Raw genomic sequence first — 23152 nt, 5'->3', positions numbered from 1 at the left:
GCCTGCGCCGCCTCACCGGTTATCCTCAGGCGCCGGCGTGGAGCCCCGGGGCCGGCGCAGCGGGGCAGGGCCGGGCGCGGCGCAGCCCAGCCCCTCACGGCCCTGAGGGAAGTGGGAAGCGGCTGCGGGGCGGAGACAGCAGCCCAGCTCCGGCCTCGGCGCTGCCGCTGCAGCGCCCCCAGCGGACCGGAGGGACGAAGGCGCCCGCCTGAGGTCGCAGCCCGGCCTGGGGCAGCTCGGCTCGGCCCTGCGCATATACGCGGCCTGCAGTAAACGCCGCCAAGCTCAGGGCAACCCCCGCCTAAGCCCTACCCTCACCAAGAAGCCCCCGCCTCCCTGCATTAGCTCTACCTCAGGAAAGCGGGTTTGATTTGAATTGACAGTGGTCAACAGCTGAAGCACTAAAACTTCCGTGCTCTTTTGCACCCCCGGAGGAAGGAAGGGCACAGCCCATACCATCAACCCCCCCAACACCCTTTTCTCCTCATTGCAATCAACAGCTGGAGAAGCTGATCGAGTAGAATCCAGTGCATTTATTTCTTGCAATATCTGAACGGGTGGTTTCAGCTTTGAGTTTTAACACAGACAAATTCATGGGTGCAAGTTTAATGACAACCAGTAGTAGAAGCAAATCATTGGATAAAGCTCATAGAAAAAAAAAAAAAAAGAAAAGCCAAATGAGTCAGTTTGTTTTTTCCCCTGGGAAAACAAAATAAATCCCCCAAGCATTCCAAATGAAGGCCTCATGGAAGCAAGCATAACCCCTTCAGAAAGTAGGAACAAGTCAGAAGCAACTGCTGGTGTAGGCAGTTAAATACAAAGTGTTCACTCTTCTACAAGCAGCTAATTTAAACTAGAGGCAAAAAATTTACATAGACTGTGGTGCCTAAGAGCTGATCCAGGAGTGTACAGCTGCAACTTTTAGTATGAGATAAATGAATCTGAGTCATCCATGAGGTGAGAGAACCGTACTGAAGCTCTGCAAATGTGGTGTAGCTAGAAACTGCACAGAGTAAACCTAGAGTAGTTTGTTAACACTAAAACAAGGGCTAGACTGAGGTGAGAAGATGAGCTCAAGGAGGAACATTCCCTCCCACCATGATCTTACAGTCATGTAGTAATGGGCACTTCAATCAATGCTGCTGCAATCCCCAGTGGAAGAGAAGAGCAGCACTGCCAAGGCAGGGTCCACAGGGTACTGCCTCACTGCTTCAAAATAAGATTGACTCACCCTGAATGTTAAAAAACGTGGAGACTCAGCTTAGTGCTGTGTGCCTGGAGGTCTAATCAAGACACCAACACTTCTACACAATCATAGTGCTTAGAGGAGTAGTGAGCTACCGCAGCCTTCTGCCTCTGTGCGCTGAGGGGGCCTCCCCAGTGCTATGGTACTCGCTTGCTTCAGTCTGGATTCAGAAGGTACAAAGTTGACAACTTAAAGCTTTATTGTAGTTTGCAATAATATAAACAAGTGCTGCAGTTCAGTCAATGTCCATTTCTGGAAGCTTCTTCTCAGGGGCTGTGGGGGCAGCACCTGCAGCACTCGGCTCAGCAGGTGGGGACCCATTGTTGGTATCCCCTTGCCCTTCTACTGGTCCATTGGGTTCAGCTGGTTTCTGCTCCTCCTTGGGGAGTTCAACTTTGGGTTTTGGTTTTGTGACTATGGGATTACAAATGCTTGTCAGTTCCTAGGAAACAAATAAAACACTGTTAGAAATCATAAAACCATAGAATTGTAAAATTGTTTTGGTCAGAAAAGACCTCTAAGATTGAGCTCAAGCATCAACCCAACACCACCGTGGCCATTAACCTATTGTGTCCAAGTGTCATGTCCCTACACTTCTTGAACACCTCCAGGGATGGTGACTCTACCTCCCTGGGCAGCCTGTTCCAAGGCCTGACCACTCTTGCAGCAGAAAAATTGTTCCTCATGTCCAACCTAAACCTCTCTGGCACAATTTCAGACCATTTCTTCTCATTCTAATGTTTTTATCTACCCAGCTGTACTTCAAGCTGTTGCTCCAGTCAACTGTTGGCCACACCAGGTGGATACTCCAGTTGAGGACTGATGTTTCCCCATCTAGGTTAATCCTCAACCACCACCCTTCTATTACAGATCTCTCACCTCAGTTTTCCTCTGTGCACTAACAACTAGACCAAGAAACAGAAACATTCTGCATAACTCAGTGTTTTCACACAGTTAGGGGCAGTAATTTTAGAATAACAGAAAGATTTAAACTAGATACAACACATTTCCCACTGAGGGTGGTGAGACCCCAGTCCAGGTTGCTCAGGAGTAGTAGATGCCAAATCCCTGGAACCGTTGCAGGTTGACATAGTTTGTGACTCTGAGCAACCTGCTCTAGTTGCAGATGTCCCTGCAGAGGGGTTGGACTGGATGACCTTGAAGGTCTCTTCCCACACAAACCATTCTGATTCCATGAAAGGACTTACTTTAGTTTTAGCTTGTATCTCTTTTGCTTTTATAACTGGGTCCAAAGTAAGACTTCTCTTGTTCTGAAGATTTAGTTTATTGTTCATCCACTCCATGGCTTCATTTGCACTCTTCTCCACTTTTCCCACATCTGCTTCATCTAGATGGTCATACTGTTCATCCTGAAATAACCAAAGTAATTGTAGCCACACAAATATTTAACACCTGAAGTGCATGCTTGGTTCTTCAAGAAACAGAAAGGCCATTAAGTCAGAAGGCTGTTCTAGTGGGCAGAGCAATTGAGCTTAATGATCCACAGCTCTGTAACTGGAGAACTGAAGTTCTGCTGCTGGCATTGTCCCCTCCCTGAGGAAATCAACACCTAATTAAAAAAGGCTGTCAGGTTTTCAAGCTAACACCCACTTCTGAAAATACAGCACTCAGAAGCCAGCCAGGAGGGTAGCACCGGCTTTGTTTAAAGGTTCTTAGGTCAAACTCAAAGACTCACAGCACAAGTCGAGGCTGGAAATACCTTTGCTTTGAACGCGTGAACAATTTTCATGTAATGTTGAATTTGCTTCCCTAAGTCCTCAAACGCTCTTGGTCTTTCCTCTGACTCTTGAAACCTTGCTTGAATAGGCTGACCCAGAGTCTGAAATCAAAAAGAGGTGAAAAAAATAAAATCATGTGGCATTAAAGTATGGTCCTGCTAGAATGGACAAGGTGCATCAGCATCTCTCAGCTGCTTGGAACTTTTACTCCTCCCTCCACTTGCAGGAGGGACTAAGTCTCAACCCCACATTGTTATAGGTTCATCTGCTCCTTGGGTACTTAATATGCAAACCAAGGAGGTTGTCACCAGTGCCGATCTCCAACTCAGTAAACCTAAGCCAACTCCCTCAGCTAAAGTTCTCTGGGTCAGTTCCAGTGGGACTGTAAGGGCCACTCACCTTCAACTCTGTCAATTTATCAATATAGATTTGTTTGGGTTGGTCTTCCCCATCTTCATAAAGCCAATTTTCTGTGTCCTCCAGCTTCAGCGTGAAACTATTCCGATCCTGAAGCAAACCACACAAAACTAGATGAGAAAATGCCTTTGGCTAGTAGATGGTATTGGATTATCTTGGGAACCTTTCTGGAAGGATTACAGCTTTAGAATGCAAAGAACTCTGAAATCTTGATCCTGCTTTAGGGATAAATTGGAAATAAAACAAGTCTTCAGTATGGCTTCATGGTGGTGACCAGACCTAGGGAAGAACTATTTAGGACACCTCCAGTTTAGATCAATACTGGCGCAGAAAAGCAGATTTTAGCTTTCCCTCTCTTCACATTCTCATCACAATATGATCAAGTCTGGGAACAGAGTAGAAGTCATCTTTAGCAAAGGTGTGATGAATCTCACTTGACTTGTCCTATTTCAGCTCTGCTGTAGGTATCTGGACTCTGCAGACACCCTGCTGGCAAAGCACTCATTATAATCAGTGGGGATCTAGTCAAGAGTTCAGAGCAATTCATCTGACTCATGTAATCATCTCACTTCCAATTACAATAATTACACAGCAGGCTCCTTCAGCACACCAGAGAAAGCTAATTAATAACACCAAGAGATTTTTAGGCAACCTGTTAAGATACAGTAGTCAGATTAATCCCACCTTCTGTAGAATCAGTGATCACTGCAACAGGTTGCCCAGGGAGGTAGTTGAGGTCCCACCCTTGGAGATCTTCAAGATCAGACTAGACAAGGCTCTGAGCAAATTGATCTAGTGGAGGATGTCCCTGCTGACTGCAGGGGGGTTAGAACTAGATGACCTTTAGAGGCCACTTCCAACCCATTCTATGGTAACAGAACAGATCAGGAGACAACCAATCTGGCAATACTTACATCTTCACTAACAAACTTCTCATAAACCCCACAGAGTTTGTCTCTCATCTCATACACATACTCTTCCACTGCATTCTTGGCATCATTCCTCTCCTTCTCTAGTTTATCCTGCATTATCATCTTACCCTGTGAACAAATTAACAAGTTAATTAGCTAAAAAGCTAATTATTTAACATTTATTGCCTGGTTAGCAAAGGCTTGTATTTGACTAAAACACTCTGGTTTACAGAACTGTTCTAAACACATGAATAAAGACTACTTTCAGTTTTTGTGGGACACCTGATGCATCATAGAACACTGCTGCCCTGGTGGCAGCAGCCATCAAGTACCTTGTAACTACAGGTGATGGTGGATATAATCACCCTGTGATGCTGCCCTCCTGCAGAACAGCTCCAGTGAGTTATAGCATTCACTTGACAGAAAGAGTATTTCTTGGCTCCATGAGGCACTCCTGTTCACCTCAAACACCTGAATTCGACCCGCCCCCCCCCCCCCCCACTTTTGTCTTTCCTTGATGACCCTTAACCATGTTTAAGGAACATCAACATTTCTGGCTAACAGCTGGTGAAAGGTTTAGCTTGGGCAGCAGGAGTTTACCTCATTCTCAATGAATAAATTCAGCATATCTTTTCCAATCTGCCACACCAGCTGATTCTCAATGGGAAGGTCCACAGTAGTAGTCTTCACTTTAGCTTTCTTGGCTTGAGGTGGCTGATCCACTTTCTTGTCTTTTGAGTCAGCCTGAGAAGTCTGCATTAAAGAAACAGTCAAAGTAAAACCAGCATCACCAGTCAGTGAAAAAGCAACCCTGAGGTAGTAAACCTCAACAGCAGCATTACCTGTCATTCTGGCACTGCAGTTACTAGTCAGATAATTAACAAGATCATTAACTGCCTTTCTCTGGCACACTGGCTACACTCCTGAGGCCACCACTGTGCTTTCATCAGAACACTGGTATTTCAAACTAAATGATTATTTGACTCAAGAATAGGAGAGGTCACCCATTTTTATCAGTACTAGGTCACCTAACAGGTCTGCAGTTCTCCATGCCATTTATGCACCGCTAAAACTCTGATCAGACTGTCATACTGGGGTCAGTTTTGGACAAAGGAGACACTGAGGTGCTGGAGTAGGTCCAGAGAATGGTAACAAAGCCAGGGACAGGTCTGCAGAACAGGTCTGGTAAGGAGCAGCTGAGGCAACTGGGGCTGTTCAGCCTGGAGAAAAGAGACTGAGGGGGAGACCTCATTGCTCTCTACAACTCTGAAAGGAGGTTGGAGCCAGGTTGAGGTTGGTCCCTCTACTCATTAAGAGGTGACAAGAGCAAACAGCCTCAAGTTACACCAGGGGGGGTTTAGTTTGGACATTTCTTCCCCAAAAGGGTTGTCAAGCCCTGAACCAGGCTGCTTAAAGCAGTGAGAGTCGCTATTCCTGGAGAGGTTTCAAAGCCATGGATATGTGGTGCTGAGTGCCATGGTTTAGTGGTGACATGGCAGTGCTGGGTCAATGGTTGAACTTAATGATCTCAAAGGTCTCTTCACCCAAAACAACTCTATGGCTCTACACATCCCAAGAGAAGCTCAGCTTCCAGAGCTAAGCCAAATGCAGCAGACGCTCACACACTACATTCTCAGGAATCTCCCACAAATACCCTGTAAAAAACCAGAAGTCTCAGATGTTCACATTACCTCCATCTCTTCAGACTCTGCCTTGTTTTCAGGTTGGGCCTGCTGTTGTTCTTCAGCCTTTTGTTCTTCCTGGTCTACCTGCATCTTCTGAAAATCACAGAGATCAAATATGATGTATTAAACCATGACCATGCAAATCCTTACTCCAGTGCTTAGGCTAATCATGTCACATTCTTTAGGCCAAAGACACAGAATGAAACCTGAAATGGAGCCCCATTAATTACATATCTCTGCTTAGGCAAGCAACACTCCTAGTATGGTTAACAACTTCTGTCACAAGACACCAGGCACTGACATAACACACTTCCTCTGGTACTTCATTACATCTTCATGTTTCACCTACTAAATCTTTATAGTCTCAGAACCTAGAAAACTGATGAAGAGCTGGCAAAAGTAGGTAAGAGCAACACAGAGTCTCCTACCTCCTCCTCTTTTGCATGTTGATCTGTCTCCATGGGCTCTTCATTCTCATCTGATTTATGAACCTCCACTAGAGATGCACTTGACACACTGAAGATACCGTGGATATTCACTCTAACTTTGACCTTCACTTTTGAACTGGAGCCATCTGTTTGAGGAGTGACCTTTTGAACCAAGAAGTGAGCTAAATAATCCCAGAGAGAAAACAACAAACCATTTGGTTAACTTCATCACTGAGTGTGAAACAAAACCTGACTGTGGCTGACAACAAAGCACAGTCAAGAACATAGAAAATCCTACAGGTTATTTATTCAGCAGTGCTAGGACACAGCAATCAAATTTCCTGTGACATGCTGTAAGAGCTGGTGTTAGTTGAATCACAGTGAAAGACTACACAGCTCTGACTACGCCCCTTCCAAGTTTGCTCCAACATTAAGATACTCTGTATCAGCCTGCTTATCCATAAACTTCATGTCACTCCACTCATTTTACTGTAAATCCAGGACTTTGGAAACATTTCCAGACTTAAAACAAAGAGGCATATGAAGTCTGAAGCTATAGAATGGTCTCACCTATAGCAGGATCTGGGTAAGGGAGCTCCTTGGGGGAGCTGTAGTATGCTTCAAGAGTAAATGGTTCCTTCCTGTAGAATGTGAGGACCTTGGAAAAAGGAGCAGGATGGTTCTTGGGGAAGACCTCACAGTCACTGTTACAAAGACAACAGTACTCAGAATTACAGATTGTTTTGACTGGACAAAACCATTAAGATGAAGTCCAACCATTATCTAATCCTAATAACTCTGCTGCTAAAGCAGGTCCTTCAGCAGCACATCTCCACAGCTTTGCCACCCCTCTAGGAATGTGAAACCCTGCCCTGGGCAGCCTGGACCAGGGCTTGGCAACCCTTCTGGGAAAGAAACTATTTCTAATGTCCAACCTAAACCTCCCCTGGAACTATTTAAGGCCAGCAGCCATACAGGCAGTGCTAGGCCACCACCCACCCCTAGCTTTTTGTACTATCAAACTCCAGAAACTAGCAATGCTCAAACTGCTCAGTGGATATTGTTTTAGAAGTGTTTTTCACTCCAGCTGTCAGTTTTAAGCTATATGTAATCATGCAAGAAGAGTGAAAGATTGTTTTACCTTAACCCTTCCTCTGCTGGTGAATTCCATCGTAAAGAAATGGGATAGGGTATCAAATCTGTGATGGAAAACTCTCTCACTTTGAAAGCCGGCGATAAAATAGCACACTGGAGGAGCACAAGAGCCACATTGCAAACATTCAAACTTCATTCAATGCACCAAGTAGCTATTTGTGCTGCTTAATAGGTAGATTTACTCTAGATTAAGGGACACCAACACTGCTGGTCTTGGGAGCTACATAATGAGCCCTAGCAGCTCACAAGCACCCTCCTTTCTCAGGAAGCTGGCACAATCTGTTCGCCCTGGAAAGGGAAATACACATTTTTAAAGCCATCAGGTTTGGCTTGGCTACCAAATTGGTTTTAGTGCCAACATAAGTCAGAAAACCTCAAGTACAGTTAGAGTGACAGAGACTCTAGCTTTTTACATTACCATGACACAAAACTCTTGTCCAAGGAGTTTCCAGTAACATCTCTGTTCCATCAGAGCCAGCAAGCCCATATTGAATATTTAGAGAAGAGAGGTGATCAGAGTAAAAATTAAGGTGCACTCAAGAGATGCTAGCACTAGTAACAATAATTTATTGCTGCTTAAGCCAGTCCATGGTGAGCAATTCCAGCTCAGGACATGGGTTTCCATTAGCAAGGACTTCAGCTTTCGTTTTCATCCATCTTACTAATGAAGTGTCATATCACAAGTAGCAGTGCTTTTTTCTAAGCTCTGTTTAACCTAAGCACCTAAAAGGAGCCTGGAGAAGAAAACATCATAGGAGCTTTACTAGGCCCCCAGTTTCCAGATAGAGCAGAAGAGCACATTTCCCTTCAAGTGACACTGGCCCTCTAATTTGGCTTAGACAACCAGCACAACAGAATCACTTGCACCTGCTATTTGCATTCTTCCCCCTGCCTTCCTGAAGCTTATTCAAATACTTCCTGAGTATCACAGAAAGAACATGCTCAAAGTATTTATGGATTGCAGTCAAGACTCCTCACAGCTGAAACCCAGAGCTTTTTACCTGCAGTGCACAACCTCGTGCAACAGCCTCGTCTGCGTTCAAGGTTGTACTGACTTCCTTGCCAAAAAATTTACTGATCTTCTCTTTCACAGCAGGGATTCTTGTGGTGCCACCAACAATCTCCACTGCATAGATATCCTCCTTCTTTAACTCTAGAAAGGAGTCAAACATTAGCTTGAGTTTTGTATGAATACACTGACAAACTAAAAGCTCTACTAGACCAAGCACTATTTTAATCTTGTTCACCATGGTTCTAAGCAATTAGAATTTTAGTTCTTGGCTTTTAAAAGCTTCTCACAAGCTAAGAAATTGTTAATGTGCTAAACCTTCTGCCCAAGTTCCTCTGACACCCAGAGGAAGCCTGCACAAAGGATGTCTCTCTCCTGTGCAGAACACAATGTGCCTTTACACTCACTGGCTTGCTCCAGTATGCTGCGAAGGGGAGGTTCTACTCTTGCAAGGAGCCCATCACACATCTCCAAGAACTTGCTCCTGTTGGAAGAAGCCATCAATAAAGCCAGGTTACACCACAAGCAAATGAACACTGCAAGTACAACAGGATACCAAGATAGAATGGCAGCTTAACTACCCACTGCAGGAATTTACCTCTCCACAACCCTAGTTTTAAACTTCCTTAGTATATTCCCCAGACAAACTGGTTCAGGTCAGAAAGGACCTTAAAGATCATCCAGTTCCAAGCTCCCTGCCATGGGCAGGGGCACCAACTGCTAGAGCAGGTTGCTCAAGGCCCCATCTAACCTGATTCTGAACAGCAGCAGGCTCAGAGCCCCCACAGCTTCTCTGGGCAACCTGCTCCAGTGCTTCACCACCCTTATGGGCAAGAATTTACTCTTAATGTCTGATCTAAATCCAAGTCTCTCCGGTTTGAAGCCACCACCTCTCATCCTGTGACTCCATGCCTTTGTACAAAGTTGGTCTCCAGCTCACCTGGAGCCCCCTTCAAATTCTGCTGCCCCCTTCAAATTCAAAGGGCTGCTTTATGGTCTCCCTGAAGCCTTCTGCAGGCTTAACAACCCCAGCTCTGTGTTGCCTAACAGCAGAGGGCTTCCAGCCCTCCCATCATTGCTGTGGCCTCCTCTGGACCTGCTCCAACAAGTCCATGCCTCCCCTGTGTGGAGGAGTCCAGAGCTGGTCCTGGCACTGCAGGTGGAGATGGGCAGAATCCCCTCCCTCCACTTGAGGCCCATGTTAGTTGGGATCAGCTCAGGACACAGCTGGCTCTGGGTTGGCAGCACAGTGCTGGCTCACACCCAGCTTTTCACCCACCAGCACCAACAACCTCTTCTCAGGACAGCATGGTTCTAGGAATCTAGGCACACTTCCAACAGTTGCAGGCCTCCCTCTCAACTCAAGGCCACTGACCATTCTCTAAACATGATTTTGAGCAGCAACCCTGCTCATGTTTTTCTGGCATTTACCTTCTCCCTCCAGTGCTGAGGACAGGTTTTTTTTTAGGCTCATTCCCTCTTCACTGAAGGACATTCTAAAGCTAACCTCTGCCGAGTGTGTGAGCATTACCTGTTCATGGTTCCAGAGACATCAATGTCATTCATGAAGCACTCAATGTTCATGGGGAGATCAGAGGCATTAGCACTCATCAGTTTCTTCAGTTTCTCACACTCCTGGTATAGCCGCAGCAAGGCACGGATCTTGGACTTGATGTCTAGTTTGTATTTCTTTCCAAACTCTTCACAGAAGTACTCAACTAACATCTCATCAAACTTCCTGCCTCCAAGTGTGGTATCAAAGGCTGTAGCAAGAACCTTCAAAAAAGGGGAAGCCCTTCAGTAACAGCACAAATTGTCATCACTTCAGTGAAAGCTACCAGCAGTTGTTGTCAGATTGTTTCAAATATAGCCCAAGTTAAATCAAGTATCACAGCACTGCTGCAGAGGAAGAGCTGTACTAGTGTAACCACAATGAATAAAATGCAGACAAGTTCTTTTTTATCCAACATCCCTGCCATCAAAGAAATTATTTTCATCACCCTTGTCTAGAAGTCTAACCCATCCTAAAGAGTAAAGCTGTCCCACACTCATCCTTCACAGCACCTTGCACAGGATCACAATGGCCAGGTGGCTTTAGAAGCTCTCCAGAGAAGATTCAAACAACCTCTCTGGGCAGCCTGCTCCAGGGCTCCAGCACCTCACACCAAGTAAGTTACTTCTCCTGTTTAGATGGAACCTCCTGGGTTCCAGTTAGTGCCTGTTGCTCCTCATCCTGCTCCTGGGCACCACTGACAAGAGTCTGGCCCCAGCCTTCCACCTGTTAGCTCTTGCTGAGCATTGAGCAGATCCCCTCTCAGGCTGCTCTTCTCCAGGCTCAACAGCCTCAGCCTCTTTCTCACAAAGATGCTTCATGCCCCTCACCATCTTTGTGACCTCAACTGGACCCTCTCCAGTAGTTTCCTGTCTCTCTTGAACTGCAAGGCCCAGAACTGGACCAAATATTGCAGCTGTGGCCTCTCTCCTTAGGAGAGAGTAGAGGGGGAAGAGAACCTCCCTTCACCTGCTGGTCATACTCTTTATGGAGCCATTATACAGTGCCCTTACATTTCAGTGGAATCAAGCAGCAATTGCATCACTAAGATTTGACAGTCTGTGGATGGCAACTGCAGTAATAGTTGTACACATCCCAAGATGACTCTTTTAAAGTCTACCAAGCCTAAACCATGATTATCCAAAGCTTTCTGGAGCTGATACATTCAAAATGCTGTTGAGAAACCATCATTACCACTGACAAATTCTGGCAGCTACACAAGCATTAGACCTCTGCATGGTGACTCTCACAAGAAAACTATCTGTTAACTCAATGATAAAGAGCAGCCTTGGGCACTCAGACCTCCTGTAATGAGGTGACAGCTTTTAAAGGAGGTTTATGAAGACAAGGCAAGACTTAGCAACACAGTCTGTTCAGTATCTTGTGCTGTAAGCAGAGTTTCCAAACTCTGCTCAGCTACTGTCCCTTGACTCACATCCCAGTTTAATATTTGATGCCTCGTAAGGGTGGAACACGCTCACAGCAAGCTAAAAATAAAACAAAGAATAAGTGTTGCTAACTCTTGCAAACAGGTGTTCACTTCTGATGAGGGTATTATCTACAAAGAACATCTGTAGCCCAGCCACCTCAGCTGATTCTACTCTTCCAATGTATTGTGATCATTGTTTTTTAGCAACAGCAATCAGTGAAGTCTGACATTATGGTCAATACTCTTTCAGACAAGGGTTGGTCTCCACACTATTGTAACTGCCTTGCTGTCCAGCTCTGTTCCATACTCAAAAGCATCATTGATATTTCCATGGTTTCCAAGTTTAAAAGATCAGAGAGAAGGTTAGGTTGCCTCACAAGAGGAAATTGAGAAACAAAACTCCTTTCAGATGGCAACATCTACACTCAGAAGTGCACCATAACTTCCTTAGCTTCCATGCATAGGTTTTACTCTTACATGAGCACCACAGTGTGTTCAGTGTTGGTCACTTGCCCCACTCTAGGAATTCCTCTTTCAATACTAGAATCCAAGGCTGAGCTGGAGTATTTTTTGCAACCAGCACCCAGTCACATATGAGAATCTGCACAGATCATTTACTGCAGGTTTTTCACTCTGCCAAAGTCTGCTGATTAAAGCTCATTTGCTTCCTCCACACATCACTCAAGCTCTCCACTTCATACCCTATTTCAAACTCCAGGTGCAACCTGAGGATAAATTGAGCTGTCTGAAGGCTCCTGAGTGAAGCCAGACAGACCATATCTGTGCTGAGGAGTATGTCTACCCACAAACTGGAATGTAACAGACTGCTTACTTTGAGTTTGCCTTTGTTGAATGCACAAACAGAAACTTGGTATGCAGAATGCCCCATGTCCACAAAAACAACATTCCGTGGCTTCTCCTCCAAGGCAGGCAGGTCTTGCTTATAGATTCCATAGGCAAGGGCAACTACAAGAGAAGAAAAGTCAAGAAGTACAGTTAGAACATTCCCTTTTGTAATTCCTTAAGAAAAAGTGGTACATCAGTAACCAGCATTACCATTTCAGCCTAGTTGTCAAGCTACACAAAATTCTCTCCTGTGAAAGAAAATTCCCCATGCTAAAAGAGCACGGAAAGACATCAGAGAGAATTATGCCCTCTTAGCAGCTGCATTAAAACAGATACTCAAGAAATATCTTCGTGCCTCTATAAAGCAATGAGAAAAACCCAGACCACATCTTAAAACAGATCAGTTGAAGTTTAAGTTAACAAAACCAGAGGGCATGGCTCAGTGACAGATTACAAGCCCTTTTATCTAATCAACTTCAATATCAAGCGAGGGGAAAAAGGACAAATATTACCTGCAGTTGTTTCATTTATTAGCCTCAGACAGTTGAGACCAGCAATCTGTGTAGCATCCATCACAGATCTCCTTTCTGCATCTGTGTAGAAAGAAGGAACCTGCAAAAGATTAGACATTAACATTTAGAAGAGATCTTCAGCAGTTACAATTGTGGAGACAGTCAGTACAGAGCACAGCTGGGTTATCCTTCAGCTTTAGTAGTGTTTGCTTCAGTTGCAAGAGAAAGCAAAGCAAAACACACAAGAGAAAATAAAGACAAAAGTTACTTTGTGAATCTTGCCATTCCATCTCAAGCCACTCACTGTAGAAGCAAAGAGCCAGAAGCAGGTAGCAAATGTTATTTATGCTGCTACTTAGCAGCAATTTAGGACATCTTACCCTTAATGAAGAAGAGATGCATGTAAAATTCAGTTTTAAACAGAAAATAGCTAAATATTCTTGTTTAAAGAGCAATTTAATGCTGCAGTCACTGCATTTTATGACAACCAAGTAAGTGACTTACTTGCTATTCCATACTTACAGAAACAACACAGTCAACTACAGGCTTCTTAAGAGCATTCTCAGCAGTCTCTTTTAATTTGGTAAGGAGCATTCCTGTCACCTGCTCAATAGTAAAGTTTCTTTCTTCTTCCATATACATGGCCTTCAAATAAAAATTGTGTACACAAACATTACACCACAGTAAGATGCACACATTGAATACATAAGGAACATACACAGCAAGCAGTCTTTACTAAAGCCAGGTTTCACTAAGGCAGCTTGAGAGGATTCCCTGACAGCCTGGCCTATGCAGAACAGCTGAAAGGAGGTAACAACACTGGGATGAACACTCAAGAGTTGACACAGCCAAAGCTGCTCTGCCTTCAGCATCTTTTTAAAGCCTGACTGCTAGCCAATACCTGGAATGCCTCCCTCCCTCTGGTTTTGTTAACTTAAACCAGATCAGTTTGTCTTGAATAGGCTAGTTAGTTCACACTAAAACCCAAATAGGAAGTTTTGCCTGTTATAAAAACCCAGTTCTCACCATTTCATGGAATCCCAGCATGGCTGAAAGGATCTCTGGAGACTACCTAGTCCAACTCCCCTGATGAAGCAGGGGCCACCACAGCACCTTGCACAGGATCACAATTGCCAGGTGATTTGGAAGACCTCCAGAGAAACACTCCACAACCTCTCTGGGCAGCCTGCTTCAGGGCTCTATCACCTTCACACCAAACAAGTTTCTCCTCATGTTCAGCTGGAACCTCCTGGGTTTCACTTTGTGCCCATTGTCCTGTTACAGGGCACCACTGACAACAGCTTGGCCCCATCCTCTTGCCCCTCACAGGTCCTTTAGCTCCTGCTGATCATTGATCAGATCCTCTCACAGGCCGCTCTTCTCCAGGCTCAACAGCCCCAGGGCTCTCAGCCTTTCCTCCTCAGAGATGCTTCAGGCATGAGATGCTCAGCAGCTTCAGCACCCTCAATTTTACCTGAAGTGCTAAGCTGACACCTTTCACCCTTGGAGCATCTGGACAGCAGCTAGGTAAGGACACTAGTCTAGGAGCTTGTCTTCCAAATTCAGTATGGAGTTGAAAAAAAACCCAAACAAAAGCACTGCATTTAGCTGGTCCAGCTTTGCCAAGCAGAGAAATTCTACAACTAAAACCAGTCTCAGGTAGCAGCTGGAGAGACCATCTGCATCCCTTTTCATCCTAATTTAAGGCTTTCCTTGCACAAGAGAGCAGAAACTACAGCAAGCAGATTCAAATAAAAAGATAAAAGGGGAGCTTATCAGTTTCCTCCCCTGGCTCTATTCCAAACACACCAGACTCACCTTGATGCCAGTTGAGCCTGTTGGCAGCTGGACAAGTTCATAGGCAAGGCTTGCTTTTTCAGCTTGAACAAAGGGATCTGAGAATGCACGACCATGAAATCTTTTAAAACTTTGTACTGTATTCTTTGCATTTGAAATAACCTAGAGGAAAAGAAACCTTTAATACAGCGTGTCAGGGGAACATCTGAATTTCAAACAGAAGAGTTTTCTTCTCATGCTTCTCTCACCAGAGAGAGTACTTTTGTTATTTGTATCTTAATAATACCAAAAGTTGCTAGGAGGCAACTTCTCTCCAACTGCCGAGGTAATCTACAGGAATGAGATACAAAATTCAATGTGTGCTGGAAAACTGAGCCAAGAGTCTATCAAAAATTGATCCCATTCGGGCTGAACTTTCTCAGGAAGCAATGGAAAAGTGCTCTTCCCATTTCCCTGTGTCCTACTATCACAGCCAGTAAGTTCACAAACACAACAAGCAGGTGGATGTGAACTCCAGTTGAGGCTTGTCACATGCATCTGACAATCGCCACAGAGTCTCACAACACAGATTCTCACAGAACAGCTCAAGGCCCTTGTGGGGAAGCTTTAAAAAGTCAGGAGGGCCCCCCACTGAGCTGAGAAGAGGTAGATTGTCTTTCATTAAGAGCAGAGATCAGTGCAAGTGGAAAGTGAAAAGTCATTCTAGATTGTTTTCAGGTGGTGCAAGGGAAGTTGAATTCTTCATTACCATCAGAGCAAGACACATACCAAAACCTCACAGTGAACAACAAATCAGACAAGCACTCCACCATGGAACATTTACCTGTGGTTCAGAGTCAAGTGTCTATTTCCTATGTAACCTGGGCTGGATTTGCTGTACCTTTAGTTTCTGCAGAACATACCTCATCTCTACTGGATCTGTGTCAGTCAATTTCTTTAAGCTAAGCAGACACTCAATTCCAGAAAACAAAAAGTTTAGTTCTGTATTTAGTTCTAGCACAGTTCTGTTCTTGAGCAACACAGTTGTAAAACCAGTCATTTGAGACCTAGATAATGCATCTTTGCACATCTCTAAGTATTCTAGGCTAAGAAAACCCAAGTGCTTGAATAGCCACTTCCTGTAGAAGACTTCAAAGAAAAATCATGGGTCAGAGGGGTTTCACAGGAACAAAAGGCATAATACAACAGGACCCAAATGGCATGAAGACAAATCACCTTCTCTTCTCAGTCCTTAAATCATATTTACCTACCTACACCAACAGAAACTCAAAGTACAAGCCAGAAGGCCTAAGATAGTTAGTTTGTAATTCAGCTGGAGAGTCAAGAAAGTCAAGATATATTTACACTCAGGCAAGTCTCTTTCTGCTAAGGCTATGTACTTAATGGAATTCTGTAGAATGCAGTCAGATAATTAAAAGCCACCACAATGCACATGAACCGGAACGAGCTAAGGCAGAATGAAACACCACTGCTTAGCTTTAGAATTTACATTTGCAACCTAAAAAGGAAGAAGTAAATCAGCATTTGTCAGAATTTCTTAGGAGGCAAAGGCTGTTTTGTGTATTTCACTGTGTGCAACCACCAGCCCTTAGATTTCTGCCCCAAGATGACAAAGCAGCAGGGTGAACAGCCGAATGAAACTCAGTTGTTCCTTACACTTACGGAGACACTAGGACAGCAGCTCAGAGACATTTGTGATCTTCAGAGATAAAAACCACATCCAGCTCATCTGATTTCTGCTGAAGTTGCTTTTACCCAAACTAGAGCTCACCTGGCTTTTAGCTGCAGCGCCGATGGAGCGGTTCTTGGGTCCAAAGGCTATACATGATCTAGAAGGAGAAGAAAGATTTGCAGTTAGCGAGTCATCAGTACAACTGCACTGCAAACCTTTCCCTGGTGGTAACCATGGACTAGAGGTGTTGTAAATGGTGTTTGGTGCATAAAGGAAACTGGCCACTCACTGCAACACATGCCTGGAATGCTCTGGGAATTCTGGAAAGAACCAGGCACACTGAATTCAGTCAGAGCAGCAAAGCTCCTCCATTGCAGGACAGCACTAACCCCTGCTTCAAGCTTTGCTTCTAAGTAGCAACTAGTGGGGCGTGCACCTTATCTCAGCAATAGCCCACAGATCTAAGCTACTCAAAGATAAAGTTGTTCACCAATAATGCAGGAAACTCTCAACAATAAAAAAAATACATGAAGTAAATCAGATACAGAAAGAAAAAATCCTTCCTACAGGTCTGTACCAAATGCTAGCTAAGCCTCCCAGCAGACCCTTCAAAAGCAGGAAGGAAAAGCCTGCAGAGAAAAGACTGGTGCTTGAGTTTCACCACTGGATTACAAATAAACATCACACTTTACTCCAAACTGCTTTGTGACAGCTAACGCCAAGGAGAAAAAGTAACAATTAATCCTCCTTCCTGGAGGAATCCCTCCTCTATGAGGCCTCTTGATTTCCCTATCTAACAAACTGTAGGAGTCCTAAAAATATTAAATGTTTGCAAAGAGATGTAGTGATGGGAGGAGGGATAACAGCTTCAAACTGGAAGAAGCTGGATTTAGATCAGACATTAGGAGGAAATTCTTCCCTGTGAGGGAGGTGAGACATTGGAACACATTGCCCAAAGAAGTTGTGGGGGCTCCGAACCTGGAAGCGTTTGAGGCCAAGCTGGATAGTAGCCTGAGCAACCTGGTCTAGTGGAAGGTATCCCTGCCCATAGCAGCAAGGCTGGAACTAGATGATCTTTAAGGTCCCTTCCAACTCAGCTCATTCTCTGATTCAATGACAAATCCAGCCCTCTCATCCAAGTTCCTCATACCACTGAGGTAAACTTACTGAGGAAAGAAATATGCTACTAATCAAGCAGATTTTTACTACTCCCAACATACTAGCAGGACAATCGAGCTGCTCTCTACACAGCAGGTCAAGAATCTGCTTTGCAACAGGGTTATACCATAGGCTGCGACAAGAAACAAATCCCAGATGAGGCTGATGGTGAGAATTAGTCTTCCAAACAGGAATTGTCAAGACCAGAGCTGAAGAGTCCAACAATATAATTGGGTTTGTTTTATATTTTCTTGCAACTCATTAGTACCAACTGAAGCAAGGCCCACCCTAAAGGAGATATTGCAACAAAACTCACATTTCTAAATGAATCTTTTATTATTTGAAACAACTGTTCAAGGGACTAGTCAACAAAAAGTGAGCAAGTTCTGTGCTATGCAGACCCCAAAGCCCATACTAAGGGAACAGGAACTGCAGAGCACACAGCCAAAATTCTAATGAGCCTTGAGCAGGAAGCTTGGTTATTAATTTACTCTGCTCTCCAGAAAGGAATTAAGACATGAATTGGTGCTTTTCACCTGGACCAAATAAATACCCAGCTACTTCACTTCTAAGTCACAAGCCATCAGCCCCCTTTCACCACAAGTAAACTGATTTCAATTATAGAACTCTTTAAACTGCCAGAGAAACATCTCAAGGTAGAAGGCTGTCTTGACAGAAGGATACAGCACAGTGATCAAAAGACACAGTGAATAAAACCCTTAAGTGTCTACATTCTTCTTAAACAAGCCCCTGTTTGGCTTTATAAACAGGCAAGCATCGCCAAAGAGTGCAACTGGACAGACAGAATGGTTTTACTTGGGCTCCACTCCTTTCCCTCCCAACCCTCCTAGTTAACCCTGACTCCCAACAGAGTCTTAAGGAGTCATACAGAGACCCCATGCAAAGGTAAGGGGGAATTCTCAGCCAGTCTCATTTAATCAGCTCCCCATAGGAATCAGGGTTAATTCATTAAACACTAATTACACTATTACTCACTGGAAACTGAAGAGCTAACCACAGCATTTGGAGTAAAAACACAGTCATGGTGAATGTCATCAGAGGTCTAACAAAGCAACTTCAGCAGAGTTTTAGGCTTCCTTTACACACCTACAGGCTCTGCTTCACCCTCCCACCTGTTGTCACATCCACGGGAGCCATCCCCTCTCCCCTGACAGCATGTTTCCTCCACACTGCAAATCAGCTCTAGCTTCACAAGATCAGTTACGGCTACTTGACTTTATCCAAGTCCCTCCCACCTTACAGGGATAATGAACCTTCCTTTTTCTTCCTCTCTCATTTTTCACTAGCTTTCTCTATACTTTAAGACCATCGTATTCAAAGACAAACATGTTTTGCACAGCTCTTGGGTACACATTCAAATTGTGGAGGGCTCTGGAAGAATCCAAGTACAGAGCTGAAAGCATATGCGATGAGAATGTCTGTGCCACTCAACCAGGTATAATGTATTCAGCAGGGTTTACTTTAACACTAATGATTGCAATTAACCCAGATCTGCTAATCCTTCCCAACATTTGGAAGTCATCCTAACACATTATATTTAACCCTGACTACGGTTGGATCCATGAGGAAAACTGTCATAGTCCCTTACACCATTCCCCTAGAGCTCACTCTACAGAAATGTAAACACTTTTTGAAGCAGGCTTCCTTTCCAAGCTCAACCCTCAGAAGTCATTAAGAACATCTTTTAATTGATGAGTTAGCTTATAGAACGGTTTTGCAGTTCCTTCAGAACAGGGAGATTAAGACTTGTTAAACCCTGACTACTTTCTAACTCTCTTCCAAGTTCAATTCAGTTTTTTCATAATTGAATTCTTTCCTGGAAGATGCATTGCAGCTCATCTCCTTCAGTGAGTGAGATGTATCCATATCTCAAATACATACAAAAACCCCCTGAGAGCCAGATTCCCAGAGCTATTAGAAGACTGCAGTGAAATATTTCACATGAATTATTTTCCCCAGCATATCTAAACTTCTGTATTCTTGAGAACACTTAAGAGAATGGTCTTCACTCTTATCACATGTATCACATTAAAGATTTTCTTCTCCATTTATTCATTGCTTTGAGACATTAAAAGGCTGAGGTATTGTCTCATTAGAAGCAAGGTCATTTTATGCCTCTGGTCTTTTCAAGCAGATGTGAGTGATCTAAAAGAACAAAAGAAAAAAATTCCAAAGCTAAGATGATACAATTGTCTGACCCAGAGAGCTATTTGCTTTAGGATCTTCTTAAAATAAAGCTGTACAACACAGGGACATGCAGAAATACTTTTAAGACAGATTTTCAAACAGCTCCTCTCCAGTTCTGACACACTGAAAGTTTTTTTTCCCATCTTTATTTTGCAACTTATCCTTAGAAGAGTTCTCCTTATTTTAGCTCTCCCTCTCCTTTTTACCAAGTTCCTTATTAAAACTAGGCAATGCACACTCTTCTTGAGAGATGTGTGGGACGGATTATTTATGTAGGTAGAATTAGAATATATAGTATGTATTGTAAAGTGTAACATACTTCAGCCCCAGAATAACCAGCGGCGTGCTGTTAGTCCCCTTGCCAGGGAAAGGGACGTCGGGCACCTTACTGCCTATTTACATTCCACTTCCCCATCCCTCCAACTTGTCAATCTGCTGGCTAACTTCAAGCGAGTGTTCAAAAGACTCACTTAAGACTCTCAAATACTCAAAATTACGTGCAAATTCTGTGAAATCACTTGCTGAACAAAGGCATGGAGAAGGAAAGGGAAGGCTGCTAAGCAGCTTTGCTAAGCTTTTATCCATCGGAAGGCCAAGGAGCTCGTACAGAGCTAAGCCCAGCTCAGCCTTCACCTCCGCGCTTCGGGTGCGCTGGGGGAAACTGGGCCCAAGGTGCAAGAGAACGAAGAGGTACGGTGTGGAGATCTAGAGAAAATTAGGCTTTGTTACTTTCAGGAGCGGAAGATACAGTGGCTTTTCCTTAAATTCACGGGCTCTGTCCTTTTAATCAGCACAGCCCTGCTTCGGGGAGGACAAACTGGTTACGCCGCACTAAAAGCGCAGGAGCACAGAGGGTCACCCAGTCTCTCTCCACGTTCACCGTACGATCGCGGCTCTTTCTTCCAAGCCGCTTTCTCCCGACCCGCCGCAGTGGGAAGCGCAGCGCAACCCCCGTCCCCAGCACGCTGCCCTCCCCGTCACACCGGGCGAGCAGAACCGGGCCCGGCAGGCTCCGTCCTCTCCGCGGGGGGGGAGGCAGCCAGCCCCAGCACCGCTGCCTAGCCCGGCGGGAAAGCAGCGCGGCCCTCCCCGCGCTTCACTCACGGCGTGCTGCGGTCGCTGTACTCGTTCGCGATGGTCTCGATGCCGCCAGCGCGGGCCACGGCCACATAACAGCTCTGGAAACCCAAATCGATGCCCACTACCGACATAGTTGCGAGAGGAAAGTGAGCAGAGGCGCCTGAGGAGCGGCGGCTCGGCCCGTTTAAATGCGCGGCGCGACGGGCGCTGCCTCGTCGGGGCGGGGGGGACTTCTCGAAAGATCCCGTCGGGCCGCGGCAGAACGCAGCGCGGAGGGGAGGGGGGAAGCCTCGCGAGAGTTCGGGCGGCAGCCAGCGCGCAGGCGCGGGAAGCCCACCCGGGGACAGGGCTGCAGTAGGTGTGTGGGCGCGGTGGCGGCGCCGGTGATGTCATGTCCGGGGCGGGGAGTCCCAGCGCTCTGTCCTGCCCCTTTGCCTTGGCAAAAGTTAGGCAGAGGCGCGGCGGGGGTTTGCAGAGAAAATTGCTCCAAGAGCCTCCAGTCTAACCATTAACCTGAGACTGACGAGCCCACCTCAGAAACACGGCCCGCAGCACCACATCTCTATCTCTTTCAAACAACTCTAGAGATGGGGACTCCACCACTGCCCTTGGCAGCCTAGGCCAGGTGTGGACAGCCCTTTCCATGAAGAAATTGTTCCTCATGTCCAACCTAAACCTCTCCTGGGGCAACTTGGGGCCATATTCTCTTGTTCTATCACTTGTTGCTTAGCAGAAGATGCCGATCCCCACCTCGCCCCAACCTCCTTTCAGGGAGCTGTAGAGAGCTAGAAGGTCTCACCTCAGCCTCCTCCAGACTAATAACCCCAGTTCCCTCAGCAGCTCCTCAGCAGACCTGCTCTCCAGACCCCTCACCAGCTTTGTTGTCCTTTTCTGGACACACTCCAGCCCCTCAATGTCGTTGGAATGAGAAGCCTAAAACTGAACCCAAGATGGGTGTGGTCTCACCAGTACTGAGTACAGAGACACAATCACTACCCTGGTCCTGCTGGTCACATTGTTCCTGATCCAGACCAGGATGCTGTCCTTCTTCTTGGCCCCCTGAGCACACTGCTGGCTGAGTGGAGTGTTTTGGGAGGCAAACAGAAGGAACTGGCTGAGATTGCAAACACGAATATAACCTTGATCTAGCAGAAGGTGTCCCTGCCCATGGCTGGAACTAGATGATCTTTAAGGTTCCTTCCAACCCAAACCATTCCATGATTCTATGATAATTCTGTTACTTCTCATACATTCATGGATTTTGGTTATTCTAGCACTAACATTCATGGGTTTTTAGAAACTCAGGGAACACTTTTCATTCCCAGCTAAAACCTGCCTAAAACTCAGCAACCTAACGTGTTCCGAACAGCGCGCTCCCAAATCCTGCCCAGCCCTGGAGTGATGTCTCTGCTTTTTCTTTCAATGAGGCAGCAAACACATGGCAGAGAAATTCAGTATTTCAAGGCAGGAAGGACTCTTGCCCCAGAAGCTGTCGAGAGCCCTCAGCTTGGCGTGTTTGCCATTCCTGGCAGCGTGTGGAGTGACACAGAGCCGGCACAGCTGCCGATGGGCTGGGAACTGCATCACAGCACTAATGACAGGGTAATAACCAAGGGTTTCACCTCGGGTGTCCTTGAGCCAAGGGACAAAACCAGCTCTGCATGGAGAGTGTTGAATATCATGGCAGGATGAACACTGAGAAAGAACATCAACCCACTTCCTCTGTTTTTTTGCCCTCATTTTTCACATCGTTGAGGCCAATGGATAACACAGTCTTTGGGCCAGCTGACGGAAAAGTGAATTCAGAGCTTGGGCCCCTGCCTGTGGACTTCATAGATCCTTTTGTTGAACACAACAGCTGGCCTCTAAACCAATGCTATGGTCTGTGGAATTACAGAATGCCCTGTATTTCTACCAGCAGAGGGTCCCAGCAGCCAGGCGTCAGGACGTGTTTTGGAGTACCCAGAGACCAGCTGTGTGGCCACTGACCCTGGGCTAGGACACGGTCCTGGGACCTCACCAGGGGTGCTGCTGAAGATGGAGGGAAAAGCTAAAAGAGTTGGGGCTGTTCAGCATGGAGAAGAGGTGGTTCTGGGAAGACCTTCTGGTAGCCTTTCAGTACTTCAAGGGATCAATTAGAAAGATGGGGAGGGACTTTTTATCAGGGAGTGTGGTTACAGGACAAGGGGTGATGGTTTTAAACTAAAAGAAGGAGTTTTAGACTGGAGAGAAGAAATAAATGCTTTACACCAAGAGTGATGAGACACTGGCCCAGGTTGTCCAGAGAGGCCAATGGGTGCCTCAAACC

The 23152-nt window shown here is 45.4% G+C and overlaps 1 protein-coding gene across 1 annotated transcript; it reads right to left on the bottom strand.

The window, feature by feature from the left end:
* Nucleotides 1-1427: 1427 nt before the first annotated feature.
* Nucleotides 1428-21116, bottom strand: HSPA4 (heat shock protein family A (Hsp70) member 4). Its single transcript, XM_009902312.2, has 19 exons — nucleotides 20869-21116; nucleotides 16498-16555; nucleotides 14748-14888; nucleotides 13452-13574; nucleotides 12930-13029; nucleotides 12404-12537; nucleotides 10122-10366; nucleotides 8998-9074; nucleotides 8583-8734; nucleotides 7568-7674; nucleotides 6997-7130; nucleotides 6427-6608; nucleotides 6005-6091; nucleotides 4914-5066; nucleotides 4317-4442; nucleotides 3385-3492; nucleotides 2967-3086; nucleotides 2455-2616; nucleotides 1428-1688 (listed from the first exon to the last, which is right to left on the bottom strand). Exons 1-19 carry the CDS (start codon nucleotides 20973-20975, stop codon nucleotides 1482-1484), a joined length of 2523 nt encoding a protein of 840 aa, XP_009900614.1. The 5' UTR covers nucleotides 20976-21116; the 3' UTR covers nucleotides 1428-1481.
* Nucleotides 21117-23152: the final 2036 nt, after the last annotated feature.

The sequence above is a fragment of the Dryobates pubescens genome, chromosome 16 (assembly GCF_014839835.1).
Source record: "Dryobates pubescens isolate bDryPub1 chromosome 16, bDryPub1.pri, whole genome shotgun sequence".
Taxonomy (NCBI): domain Eukaryota; kingdom Metazoa; phylum Chordata; class Aves; order Piciformes; family Picidae; genus Dryobates; species Dryobates pubescens.
This window is presented reverse-complemented; position numbering and strand designations above follow the sequence as displayed.

What these genes read in the sequence shown, in the direction of transcription:
- HSPA4 (XM_009902312.2), bottom strand. Translation starts at nt 20,975, where the DNA reads ATGTCGGTAGTGGGCATCGATTTGGGTTTCCAGAGCTGTTATGTGGCC. An exon ending in ATAAATTGACAGAGTTGAAG is followed by an intron (nt 3,087 to 3,384) that starts GTGAGTGGCCCT and finishes TTTTGATTTCAG; the next exon opens with ACTCTGGGTCAGCCTATTCA. An exon ending in TTCACGCGTTCAAAGCAAAG is followed by an intron (nt 2,617 to 2,966) that starts GTATTTCCAGCC and finishes TGGTTATTTCAG; the next exon opens with GATGAACAGTATGACCATCT.